The sequence below is a fragment of the Mya arenaria genome, chromosome 12 (genome assembly GCF_026914265.1).
Source record: "Mya arenaria isolate MELC-2E11 chromosome 12, ASM2691426v1".
Classification (NCBI taxonomy): Eukaryota; Metazoa; Mollusca; class Bivalvia; order Myida; family Myidae; genus Mya; species Mya arenaria.
The window spans coordinates 56377100-56391942 of NC_069133.1; the positions used below are offsets into that span (position 1 = coordinate 56377100).

Sequence of the window (14843 nt, forward strand, 5' to 3'; positions counted from 1 at the left end):
ACAAAATTTTAAAGTGGATTTAATTTGAAGACTGATACAGTTCTTTCTTAAACTGTGGTGTTAGTCTAAGTGTGATATAAAGGAATGGAATTAATTTATCTGGCGGCAGAGGACTAGGCCGGAACGGCAGTAATGCACGGCAGGTGTGTTATACTGGCGGCAGTGGACTAGACCGGCACGGCAGTAATGTACGGCAGGTGTGTTAAACTGACGGCAGTGGAGAAGGCCGGCACGGCAGTAATGCACGGCAGGTGTGTTATACTGGCGGCAGTTGGGTAGGCCGGCACGGCAGTGATGCACGGCAGGTGTGTTATACTGGTGGCAGTGGACTAGGCCGGCACGGTTGTTATGCACGGCAGGCGTGTTATACTGGCGGCAGTTGGGTAGGCCGGCACGGCAGTGATGCACGGCAGGTGTGTTATATTGGTGGCAGTGGACTAGGCCGGCACGGTTGTTATGCACGGCAGGCGTGTTATACTGGCGGCAGTGGGGTAGGCCGGCACGTAAGTAATGCACGGCAGGTGTGTTATACTGGCGGTTGAGGACTAGGCCGGCACGGCAGTGATGCACGGCAGGTATGTTATACTGGCGGCAGAGGACTAGGTCGGCACGGCAGGAATGCTTGGCAGTTGTGTAATACTGGCGGCAGTGGGGAAGGCCGGCACGGCAGCAATGCACGGCAGGTGTGTTATACTGGCGGCAGTGGGGTTGGTCGGTACGGCAGTAATGCACGGCAGTTGTGTTATACTGGCGGCAGCTGACTAGGCCGGCACGGCAGTGATGCTTGGCAGTTGTGTTATACTGGCGGCAGTGGAATAGGTCGGTACGGCAGTAATGCACGGCAGTTGTGTTATACTGGCGGCAGCTGACTAGGCCGGCACGGCAGTGATGCTTGGCAGTTGTGTTATACTGGCGGCAGTGGGGAAGGCCGGCACGGCAGCAATGCACGGCAGGTGTGTTATACTGGTGGTGTGGAGTAGGTCGGCACGGCATTGATACACGGCAGTTGGGACAGTGGACTAGGCCAGCACGGCAGTTTTGTTATACTGGCGGCAGTGGTCAAATCCGACATAGCAGTAATGCACGGCAGGTGTGTTATACTGGCGGCAGAAATGCACGCAGGTGTGTTGTACTGGCGGCAGTGGACTAGGCCCGCACGGCAGTTGTGTTATACTGGCGGCAGTGGACTACGCCGGCGCGGCAGTTGTTTCATACTGGCGGCAGCACGGCTGTGATGCACGGCAGTTGTGTGATACTGGCGGTAGTTGAGTAGACCGGCACGGCAGTAATTCACGGCAGTTGTGTTATTCTGGCGGCAGTGGACTACGGCAGTACGGCAGTAATGCACGGCAGGTGTGTTATACTGGCGGCAGTGGGGGAGGTCGGCAAGGCAGTAATGTACGGCAGGTGTGTTATACTGGCGGCAGTGGACTAGACCGGCACGGCAGTAATGCATGGCAGGTGTGTTAAACTGGCGGCAGTGGACTAGGCCGACACGGCAGTAATGCACGGCAGTTGTGTTATACTGGCGGCAATGGGGGAGGCCAGCACGGCAGTAATGCACGGCAGGTGTGTTATACTGGCGGCAGTGGACTAGGCCGGCATGGCAGTTATGCACGGCAGGTGTGTTATACTGGCGGCAGTGGACTAGGCCGGCATGGCAGTGATACACGGCAAGAGTGTTTTGCTGCGTGGACACTCCAGGCGGAGATCAGTTATGTTATATTGTTGACAGGGGATCATTATGGAAGACTGCGGGCATTGCAGATACAATATATATAGTTGGCAGTGGGCACAACCGGCGAGGCAATTATGTACACAGTTATGCAATACCGCCGGCAGTGGGCATTTTTGTAAATGTACGATATATCTAGATGTGCAGTTTAAGACAGAAGAGAACAAAATTCATTTCAGGACGTACAACTTATTAATTGAACATCAAAATCCTTTTGGTGCATGTGTCGTGAGAACTTGGAAAATTGTGGCCACGTAGCTTACAATTGATAAAACCCATTCATTAAATCATTACACAAATCTGTACACAAGTCATATATGTTTTGTTTAGTTTTGATCATTAAAGTCAAATGAGTTGATATAATTATGAATAAGTATAAAAATGCATCAACTTAATAACATTATGTTTATATTTATAATAATTGTTATCATTGCACCAAATTGACCTTATATTGGACTCCTTCACAGGGACTCGCTGATTTTTTGGCACCTAAAATAATTTTCCCGGTTATCTGAAAACAATTAGTTCACTCTTTGGTACCGAAATAGCAGAAAACGATACAATTAAAGTATAAAAAGCAACAACCTGGTTGTAGTCGGGAGCGAACCCTCGCCGGAACAATCAAGAAAAATAGTAAAAACCGATATCATATCCACTCGCCCACAGGGACTCCTACTTCATTGACGGATATTTAAATCATAATTGAAAACACAAATATCAACATTTTTTAAAGGGTTCCAATCGCTTTTCAGTTTTAAAACTCCCATTGCTTTTCCATACTTTATTCTGTAAAAATCAAACATAAAAAGGGTATTTTACAAAACATGAACGAGTCCATATTAAGTGTTTTACTTTTCATTGTAAACAAGTTGGCTATGGCCGCTTGATGGCGGTGCAAACCTAGTGCCATTTATGTCAGATGATAACCTTGTCTACGGAAAGTAGAGCAAGTGTCAGGCAGACTAGAAGACAACTTGTTATGGAGAATGTTCTAATAGTATAGCGTATGATTACTGCCATATTCACCTTTTTTGTTGTCAATATCGTAAGATACCCTCGATTTATTCGTTACAATATAATAAATGGAGAGAAACAGAATGGTCGTGCATGTTGTTTTGTCCAGATAGTCGAAACAAAACAACAGTTTATTGATACTATATTTATCTTCTTTTTACAGTATGAATTTTAGAAAAAAATAACAACTGTACGACGTGTTAACACAAAATAAATTAAATGCAAACACACACAAACGCTCGCAGTCACGCACGTACACACGCACAAACAAACACACACACGTTTATATGTACTTTGAGTTTCAATTATGAGAATAGTTTGCTGTACTTAAATGCACTTTTGATCAAAGTGGGATCGAAATTATATCTTAATTTCGCTTAGACAATTTTTGAGATTGCTTAAAAAACAGAATTTAAAAAGACATTGAAACCAACGTTACTCGGAAAAAATAAGTCCTACACATCAAACAGCATTACAGTATAAAAGGCCTCTTGCATTGTCAATCTTACACGTCAATTATAGCAAACAGTACCAAACTTCGCCACAGATAAGATATAGCATACAGTCAAGAAGCTGTCTTTCAACACTAAGGTCTTGTCCTTTACCTTTCTTACATGTCGTGTCATGATGGAGGATCCGTGGTCTAGTGGTTACACACTTGACTATCAATCCAGGGGTCACAGGTTCGATTCCCAATCGCATCACTAAAAATACTAATCGTCTTCCGGGAGGGGGTGCCGTGTGCGAGTATGAATAAGCATACACACCACTTGCCATAAATGTCGTATCATTCCCGAATGATTGGGCGACATTGTTGAGGAAACCATCTTGCACCTTTTCTAGTTTTTAAAAACCGAAACATTCTCAATTATTTTAATCATTTTTTTTCTCCTGGTCTTGATTACCACAACAAACCGGCGTTTTCCTCCGCGATGGTAACGTTAACGCGCCGATTTTTATCGTTTGGCGACACGTGACTTTTATTTTGTATCGTTGAAATTGTTGTCTTTTCGTAATGACGCCAGTCGATAAAGAAGAACAAAGGTGGCGGCAATCATCCACCGTATAGTATAAGTAGATAATGTGCGTGTTTAAAACCTCTCTCCGCGAGCTAGTTCTAACGGGGAACAATGACGATCGACAAATGTAGGTAGTTGAAATTTCGTTAAGGCTTTTAAACATTATAAATATATTTGTGTTAATTTAATTATTTTGGTATTGGTACTGCATGTTGATCCAGTAGGCTATAACGCATTGTAATACCAGACAATGCCAATTCAATAATCATGGAGGGTTATCACGATAGAACATTTTTAAATTCTTTTGAATTCGACCATCAAGTACAAATACGCAGTATCAATACCAATTTTTTTATAATACACAGTTCCATTTAAAATGCAATTTATAAAAAAGCGTATGTCAAAATTAATTCATTTAAAAAACATACAGTTGTTAAATGCCGAGGTACTCAAGGGACAAATCCATATATTGCAACATAAGTCGACTGAATGTCATTTGGCATTTGAACATTATGGTATAGAATCATTTGACTTATCTCATGTGTTGTTTACCTTTCAATCGAATTATTTCTGCAGATGTGATTTTGGCCATTATCTGGATGGATGTGGGCGCTCTTGGTAAGTTCCGACTCTCTCCTGTATCAGGGGCGTAGTAGCTTGGGCCTCATGGTTCGCGGTCGCAGCCCCAATATTCTGGTTAGCAAAGGCAATTCGGACACGTACATTTCTTTACCCATGTCATTAGACGCGCCTCGAGCCGATATAAACTAGTTCATGCAAATTTTAAGTAAAAGTTGACAGTGAAGTTACATTTTAATGATTAAGAATTGGATGTGTTGGCTGAAACATTATCAACACAAAATCTCACGGAAGATGTGTGTATCGGATCAGTGGCAGTAGACGGACCTTTATTAACACCCGCGAAAGGAGAAATTCTTAAGATTAAGTCTGGACTTAATGATTAATGCAATGGCTAAAAAAGTAATCCATACCTCTGAAAAAATTGCTTCCATCATTTAATGAGACGGATTGAGTGCTGTCCTCAATGCCCAGATTACTGAAATAGGCAGACATTTATAAACAGAAAGTGTGATTACGTACCTGACATCGACCATTTTCCACGTACCTCCTTAATTGTCTCGCATACATTTAATGCGAAATAACCTTTTTTGCTCTCATTCGGTTTATGGGAGGGGTGCATGTTTTATTAACATTAACATTGCTAAACATGTTTCTGACAACATGGCACTCACTTGATTTTATGTATCTGATATAATCAATTCTTATCATCGACGAAAAATAAAAGCAACCGAATGTTCTCCGTCTTGTATGTACATACTTAAATTAATTGATGCATTTGTAGGGAGTGGAGTTATATTTTTCAGCCTTGCAGTGTTACTCCTGTCAAGGCACGAACGACACCAGCCAGTGTCAAACAACAGCATGTCCAGAGGTAATACATCGTCGGATACCCCCTATACACATAACGCATCGTTGTGTACCGTGGGCAAATTCGACTAGGACAATCTCGTTATCATGAATAATTAATGATTGGCAGTATCAAAACCACACGGCCACGGAGTCTGCTGATACTATAATATTATTGTACAATATTTGAGTGTAACAATCGAAATCATTGGAAGAAGAGTTTTCTCTCCTGCCTCATGCAAACTGATTAAAACGATATATTGTCAGCCAATTGTCCCACGATATGCATGGAGTGTAACGGAAGAAAGTACCGCGGTTGCCGACAATGACGGTAATGAAACAATTTTCTGATGATAAACGTTTGACTCAACTCATTGAATACTTAGTACTGTTGGTCGACATATACATTTTTGAATTTTGGCTCTGTGGCTTTTATTTACATATTTAAGCTTTTGACTTGAATATCTATGTTTTAAACATATTTAGACATTCCCTGCATGGTTATAGTAGTAACTAACTATTTGAAAAACAGAGAAACACATTTTTCTAAAAGCAATATATATATATATATATTTATAGGACGCTTTTCTGGTGACCTGTATCACGTCAAGTTCGGTGTGTCGAGACGGATACATGTTTACTCACCGAACGAGACGTGATACAGGTATAAAGAAAAGCGTTTTTTATTTATTATATGCCTGTCTATATAATTGTTCCTTTTTATTTTTCTGTTACAATTTGATTTAAATTTACCACCATCTGTCAAATGCGCCCATGAATTTGAATATGTTACGTAGTTTTGTGTAATAAAGTCAAGGGAGGCTGCTACAGCGAAACGAAGTCAGAAGTTACAGAATTCACTTTATTGAGAAAAATAAGAACACAATAGTTTGTATTTTAGCAAAATAAACAAATTTCTTATCCGAGAACAATTATTAAATGCCGCAGCACAGAACAACAACAAATTACGGTACTTATTTTACGAGTATACACTAATCGTCATTTCCTGTAGACGTAACACGGCCATATTTAACAAAATAAATATTCGCGGGATTTTTTGTAGATCATAATATGCATAATTGAGTGAAGTTCGTGAGTCGATCGCTATTTCTATCGATGACGCGAGTAAGCCTTCTTCTTTTTATTGGCGAACTGCTCATATTTATGATAATAAACATGGATAATGCAACAATTTATGGACTTCGAAATGACAAACAACTAGTTCACTGAAGTAGCTGTCTAGATAGATTGGAAGTGTCCTCTGCATTGTGCTTATCCTCATGGTTCTTTGAAGAAAATGAGAACCTGAATGTTCCAGAATATGTACATGCTTTTGGAGCGTGGGAGAAGTTAGATCATTTAAAAATTTGGTTTTACCATTTTTTTGGTCACGCTATTTTTAGCAAAACGAAAGTAGTTCCGAGATTGCACACAGTACTCGCATGATACGGAATCAGAAAACGACAGTATCATGATACGGGTTTTTCAATACGGCGGGCTGTATTTCGACTGTTAGATATTGAAACGGAATTTGATAGGTATATAATAAATATTCAAATCTATGAGATTCCCTTTAAATCCGTGGTATAATACGATGCCAATGATTATTTGATATTTTAGCACTAAATGAAACTTTTTTCCTCGAAAGGTCTGCTTTAAACTGAAATTGGCAAGTGCCTCGGGAGACAGTTTTGCGATGGGTTGTGCTTCGTTGCAAGTAAGTATTTATTTATATTTTCTCACTGTTTGTTTGTATGAAATACTAATTTGATAATTATTATCAGGGCCGTTTTGTCCTGAAAGTTTCGAGATTGAGTTTGTATCTTTTATGAAAATAATAACTTATAACGTATATCATGTTCTGGATAATATCATATTATATTGTCACAATTTATTATTTGTATTGCATAATTTTAAATCGAGTTCATGCGTAGTAAGAAAAAAATGTTTCTTTGACAACCCATGTAGCATTCTAATGGGCACAATTAAGATTAAAAAAATAAAGATTTCTTAAAAATGATCACAGGGTTTATATTTTTTTCCCTAAATCAAAAAAGAAAATGATGATTGCTTTCACTCTGTGCAACATTCGAAAAGAAAATGAAAGTTAATTGGCGGTTTTGAAATAACAGATGAAATAAAGACGACAACGTCATGCGCGAGGTTAGTAGAATAAAACAAATCAGCGAAGTAGACTAAATGAAGGTTATACATTACAATCATTCGTGCGTAATCAAAACCTACATGAGAAAAAGTAAATAAATAAGATGCTAAAAGACAATGATAGAATCATGCCGAAATTAATGTACCGTACTATTCCCAAGTATATCACAAATGTTCAATCATGTAAGCCATCTTTGTGTAGATCGTATAAGTACTTGTCCTAAATGTTGTCCATAAATCTCGTAGAATGTATTATCATTTGGGTATTTTGTTTAACAATGAAACAAAAATCTTCCATCCATCGTCACATTCTGACATACTCTTACGACCACCGAACGCAACAGTAAAAGCGAAATCAGCAACATTTTACAAAAATGAATTTCAAATGACTAATGCTAAAATTGAAGTACCTAGAAATAAGAACAATGTCCAAAAGTTCACAGTATTTCTCCCACCTCAGATAAGTAGATCCATTAATTTAACCATGCTAGAAATTCTTATCTTGCCCACGTGCGAAGATAAAATGCCCGTATGGAACTTCTTTTAATGGTTACCACATTGTAATTACCTCCCTTGTTGAAGACTGCCGTCTGTAGCGCATCATGGAAACCTTGTCTTGTGGCAATATTTAGAACGCGAGTTAATTATTTCTCGCTTCAAATGTCACCAGAAAACAGTTTTCACGCACCTTTCAAGAAATAATGCTTCACTCTTCTTAGAACTATTTAAAGACCGATCAGACCATTTACATACTCTGAATCACTGCGCGAATATTCATGACAACCACGAATTATTGCATATCCGTACACAATTATTTTCACTAAGCACAAAAGAGTTCCGGCAAAAAAAAGCATTTTTACTTAATTTTGTTTAACTGAGGTGGGAGAAAAAGCATCTACCATAGCCGCTCGTGTAAGAGAGGTTCATCCCGACCCTCGCGCAGGGTGTTTTGCGGAAACTCGGTAAACCTCGTTTCCGCAAAACACCCTACGCTCCGGTCGGAATGAACCTTTCTTACACTCTCGGCCATGGAAGATACTTATAATCTTCACTGATCCTGGACTGGTATTCAATATGATCGATGTAGCTAATCGGATTACTTGTTATTTATAACTGACCAATACTGTGATTGAAGGCAATGATGTATGACCATAAGATTAAGTTGTGTATTGAATTTTACCCCAGGTAGTATTGAATGGCTACAAATTTGAATAAACATAAAATTTTGGAAACACACTATCAATGTAACGACAACATCAGAATGAGTTCCACAAGGGTTAAAATGTTACCTTCACAAAAGATGATGATGAAGTTCATAATTTTAAAAATGCTCTTGTACTGTCCAAACATTTATGAAGACTTAAACTTTTGTCTTTTCGAACGACTTACGACCAGGAGTTTGCCCTAATATAACAAGAACGCTCAATGCCAAACTTCAAACACCCTGAAAAACTTTCTACCAAATTCTATAAGAATCTTATTTTTGGAGACTTTATAAACGAAACAAATAGAAAAAATCGGAACATTCTAAATTAATCCTTACAAAATGATGCTAATATTTATAATTATTAAGTAAATAGTGAAATTTCTTACCTTTCCCTTTTCTCGTGTTTCAAAATAAAGGAGTGTTCAGGCTCGGCACCTCACCATGGGGGCGCGGGGATAGTCGGCCGATCAGTGCTGGGGGATTGCCATGAGTGCTGCTCCAGTGACTATTGCAACTTTGCTCTGTGCGACCATCTTGACCGTAAGCGCCTATAATCAAATGTTTTAACAAATGCAATTGGTATGATATATGGCTTGATATTTGTTTGTTTTATGGGTGTTTTTAATATTTACTATAAAGTACGAAAGAACAGCTTAAAGAAGTAATTAGACTCACAATATAATTATTTTAACATTTTATGTTGAGGTTCTAGTTGTTGTTGTTTTTTGTATGAACGAGATAAAAGGAAGGGGAAGAAAACATAATTGTACACCGGACACGCCTATTGTCTTTGGCTTTTTATAATGCTTATTGTGCTTTATAAAGCGACTACTTTGGTAATTAAAACAACAAAATAGGTATTTTATCAAAATTAGCCCAAGCAGCAAATGTGAGTTCATAATTTTCTGCGGTCCGTTTTCTTTTCACTGGTTGGCTTAATGCTTATGAGGGATATCACACACACATAAATGAATTAATTTATAAGTGTAAACCAAAGTATTCATTGAATATTTCGAAAATGTCATTGTTATAATAAACATAGGAAATATTTATTCTTAAGACTAGCAAAGAGTGATGCGTGTTGTGTGCGACTTCTGTTTTCTGCCGCAGTTCTCCTTTAAGTTATCTTTAGTTAGTTTAACATGTTTGTTAAGTTGTCATTCTAACAACTTAATTAAAGATAAGTATAAACCTAAGACAAAATAGTTTTACACTTTTTAATACGGAAAGCCATCGTTCTCCGTATGTAAAGATGTAAAACTATTTTGTCTCTGGTTTACTTGTGTACCTGCCTGGCAGCAAATTTGTGATCCACATCAACCGAATTTTCCATATAAACATTATACTACTCTCGCTAAAGTGCAGAGACAACACGGTTTGCCCTCAACTGTTCACGGAAGTTGACAACAAAACGAGTTTAAGTCATAGCTACTTGGAAAACCAAAAGGCAAATCCGTGTACTTAATTAATGAACCTTAATTATAAAGTTGTAAATCCTTTGAATCATGGCGTCAACATCTACAAAATATTTTGTCTCTGGATCAAAATTTTGCCAAGGTTTAATTGATGACTATAGTTACACTAAGCTTACACTGATCCAGGGGTTTCATATCAAGAGGACATACCATTGAACAACTGCAGCACTAAAGGCTCCACATCTAAAGCTTATGCTGGGGGTCAAATCGCTAACAATTGTCCTATCATCTCTCGCAATACTATCGTTGAGACATCTTAAAGATGCACTCATACTCCCAAATAGAATTACCACAGTTAATAAAATTGTTTTGATACACCAAAAAGGTTGAATTAATGTAAAACAAATGGTTATTCTGAGGGATACCGAGAAATTTGAAAGAAAGGTGCAGAAAACACGGTATTTCTACCAAATGAAATGATAGTAGATCAGAGTAAATCTTTTAGCATTCACCAATCATTTGATATTTTTGGCGTTTTCAGCTAGTAAATGCATAGTCATAATCTTGTTATCAACAATTAATAATTTCCAAAAGTGCATGGTTTAGTAAGTAGTCTAAGGTTTATCACTCAAACTTTATGTTCGTTTATTCAAATCATTTATCTGATAAAGGTCACCAGCCCAAAACAATCATAATGTACAAACAATGACAGGTGGATGCTGAACACAAGTTACATGCCAACAATATTTGACATAGAATAATATATGTAGTGATAAATGTGCATATAATACCATGTACACAGTAGAATAACCTTATATAAATTTATGAATAACAATATATCAGTATGGTGTATTTCAACACTGTTATGGTAGATTATTATTTACAAATTCTTCCCGCAATTTTAAAGAATATAAGATAAACATTGCTTAGTTATAAACAGTGCTATCTGCTGTTGTGTTCAGTAAGAGATGGAATTTATGCATGCTCGGATTAATGTAATACTTACTGGGGAGATATTCGATCCTAAGTTAGATCATTAAAAGTAGTGCATTTCAGTATGAAATGGTACTCAGTTTCAACATCTTATTGACATTGTTTACAAATTCTATTTTCATAGTGAGTATTATAATATCTACCTGATTCAACTTCTAAATTATGGGCGGAACACCTAAGCTTTGCTTAAGCACTTTGAAACTTTCTCATTTTTACATTATTTAAGTATGGTGCATGTCTATTATCCGTGTTCAAATTTCTGAATAGGCTAAGTTTATGAGATTCTGATATTAACCTCGACAATCTTGCATGTATTGGTCTTTAAGTAATTGCACAATGTTGGTCAAGAATACATATTCATTTTGGACCAGTTGATCTATCCATACATAACTATACCCCGTCACATTTAATATATGTTTAACCCGTGTTGTCCAATTTCTTAGTATTGACCGTAAGGTTAAATTCCTGTGTAAAATCTGATAGTTCGTAGAGTATTCTTTGATGGCCTACTACAGTGTCAGCCATTAAAGCTAAATCGTCTACGAATGGTAGGCATACTATTTCTCGCCAACCAGGGAAGAGCTGAATTCCTTTTAGTTGGCTATTCTCTCTATGTTTAACAAACTCATCGACAAAAATACGAACAATATCGGATAGCAAAGACAACATTGTTTTTAACCGGTTGGACAATCCAATTCATTTGGAATGATTTAATTATTAGATCGGACTCTAGCTCTATTAATATCAAAGTTTAGCGAGCTTCATTGACGATAGCCTTCTAATAACTCTCGGAACAATCTGTCATCATGGAACCGTTCCCTTATCAGACAAATTTAAACTTCTATTATGCCTGAACTATCCTTAGCATTTGAGAGCCTTCATGCTATCGCGTACTCAAAAGTTCTGCGTTCATTCCGAAGAAGACACATGGAAAACATCCTTCTTGAATTTGCACGAAGCCGGTCGACAAACGCACCTACATTATCTAAGCAAGTGTATATTTTTACCAGCTGATGATACATACAATTATACGAAGGTGCGACACGTCAATGTAGTACATATATTTTGAGTTACATGTAGTATCAGATCTCTCTGACGATAATTACGAATAATTTGATACCACAGTTATATCATTCCTATTCCTAGTATCACCAACAGTATGCGCTGTGTTATCTCGAAGCAGTCCCGTATCATGAAAATATTTTTTGTTGATTTCGAAGTAGAAGTTCTTGCTTTGGTGGTATTCAATATGGTGCTTAAGCAAAGAACAATATGAAACTTTCTCCTACCAAGACAGTTATGAGTCTATTGGCTTTTTTTGAATGGGCAAAAGTCTTATTTTTGGCACTTTCGGCAAGCTCTCACCGCATTGCAAGGTATAGTAATGGTCTCCTAAACTGACCTTCAACGTATTTGCTAGTGGTGTCCAATGTTCTGGTACTGTTGTATCACCACTTGAGTACATAATAGCTGACTAAGTCTCTTAAACCCAATTTGCATGGACTGATGAACAAGTGTGTAATATTACGAATGCCAATTTTCTTCAATGTCACGCGTCAATTTTAATTCCACACCTAGGTGACCTGCTTTGGATTGTCACTAATGTATATGTGTGTAAACGTGATAGTGATGCTGTGCTCTACATTACAAGCGACCAGAAATAAACCTTGTTCCGGTTTTAATTGAGTAGTTAAGAAAACATCAGGCGACTAGATTAACGTGTAAACCTGAAGCTCTCAGTGTTGGTGTTACAATAAAATATTACAGTCAGTTGACCAGTAAACATGTGTACTGACGGATAGTCAACCATGTGCCCAAGTAGTTTCTTTCGAAATGTATTCGTGTTAGAAGTTGTTAATCTCCTTTGTTTCTGGTTAACTTGTCTACTGGCGTTATACGCTATATTGACTTAGTCTAAATATTACAGCATCTGCATGTGTTGATGACGAAGCTTATGACTGTGCAAAACTTCAATCCATATATGATATATGCAACGGGGATGCAGAGACGGCTGCGGAAACATGTCCTCACTTTTGTAATCTATGCAACTACCGTACGTATCATTCATCTCCAGAAAAATGGTTTAGACATTTTGTTTATCGCGTATAGAAGCTGCGCTTGTGACAGCTTAAACTACATATTAAATAAAGAGCAGTCTGTTTATTTTGCCTTCCCGGTTGATCCGTCGGTAGACCAAAGCTTGTCCGAGTGATTACTCGACAATTCCTGGACGTATTGTTATCAAACTTAAAATGAATGTTGGGCCTGACCATAAGATAATTCCTATTGATTTTGGGGATCATCGGATCAAAGGCCAAGATCACTGTGACCTTTAATAGTAAAAGGTTGTCTAAGCTTGTCCGTGTGATAACTCAACAATATCTATATCTATGGTCATCAAACTTGACATCGAGGCTGGGTCTGTCCAGTAGATGATCCCTATTGATTTTAGGATCATCGTGTCGAAGGTTAAGTTCGCAGTGACGTTTAGTGTCAAAAGGTTTGTCAGAGTGATAACCCGACAATGCCTACACCCATGGCCCTCAAATTTGTCTTGCAGGTTGAGCCTGACCAGTAGATGACCCCTATTGATTTTCGGGGTCATCAGGTTAAAGACCAAAGTCACAGTGACCTTAAACACAAACCCGACAATTCCAGAACCTATGGTCATCAAACTCGACATAAAGGTTGGGCCTGGCCAGCAGATGACCCAAATTGATTTTAGGGGTCGTCGGGCCAAAGGTCATGAACAGAGTGACCTTTATCTCGATATGGTTAATAAAGCTTTTTCCAGTGATATCTCCACTATGAATGTCAAACTTGACATGGAGGCTGGGCATGACCAGTTGATGGTCCCTATTGAATTCAGGAGTCATTGGATCATAGGTCAAGGTCATAGTAACCTTGAATGTGAAAATGTTGTTTGAGTGACATATCTACGAAGCCTGCCCCCATAGCCCTCAAACTTGACTTGGGGTTGGGCCTGACCAGATGTTACTCCTTTTTATTTTAGGGGTCATCGGGTCAAAGGTCAAAATAACAGTGACCTTGAACGTAAAAAACTTGTCTGTGTGATAACTCGATAATGCCTGCACCCATGGCCCTCAAACTTAACATTTAGGTTTTGGGTGACCTGTTGATGACCCTTTGGATTTTGAGGTCATAGAGTCAAAGGTCAAGGTCATACCTCATATCTATCATTAAAGGTTATGTCATATTTACTTATTCCCTGTTACTAAAAAGATACATTTTATCTGCAAACATCATCTGAACAGGAATAAAACTTGTACCTTCTATCCGCATACTGTATATGGTCATAATCTTAAAACTGCCTAAAGGCATCCAATGACAATTCGGCTGCCATTTCGGTCCATGCATATTTCATTCAATTTTCCGAATGATCTTGACAACATGGCCCTCAGGAGGGCACAATGTTTGACAAACATCTTTTGTTTTACGTATGTTTATATGTTATGCTTATTCCATGTAGTATTGTACAATTATTGAAGTCCCGTAAGAAACTATGAGTACGAAGTTTGGCTTACATTCGTTTACTATCTATGTTAATTGTCAGTGTGTCAAGCAATGTTGTTAGTGTGTACTGAACTTCGTTTAAATATCATGCGATTCAGCTCGCTTCTTGTTGATTGGTTTTATCGAGGAAAACGTTTTGTAATAAATCTGATGTCACCGTCTACCTCTTCTCATGTAATAGTAAAGAACTCTTCTGCGATAACTGTCAGTTAACATTGCATTGATGTATATTTTCACCTAGACAGTACGCATAATGGATAAAACGTTATTATAATAGGTTCAAGAAACTGAAATTGTTTCGGTCGGCCAAAGTCGTCACTTTTTTAGTGTCACTT

General features: G+C 38.2%; 2 protein-coding genes across 2 annotated transcripts; one reads left to right on the forward strand and one right to left on the reverse strand.

Annotated features, from left to right (window-relative positions):
• Positions 1-90: 90 nt before the first annotated feature.
• Positions 91-993, reverse strand: LOC128210817 (putative protein CRIPAK). The gene has a single exon (XM_052915170.1). The coding sequence runs from the start codon at positions 991-993 to the stop codon at positions 91-93; it is 903 nt and encodes a 300-aa protein (XP_052771130.1).
• A 2886-nt stretch (positions 994-3879) lies between these two features.
• LOC128210818 (uncharacterized) lies at positions 3880-13901 on the forward strand. The gene is made up of 7 exons (XM_052915171.1): positions 3880-3895; positions 4345-4386; positions 5154-5221; positions 6845-6913; positions 8983-9106; positions 12902-13027; positions 13633-13901. Exons 1-7 carry the CDS (start codon positions 3880-3882, stop codon positions 13899-13901), a joined length of 714 nt encoding a protein of 237 aa, XP_052771131.1.
• The last annotated feature ends 942 nt before the right edge of the window (positions 13902-14843 follow it).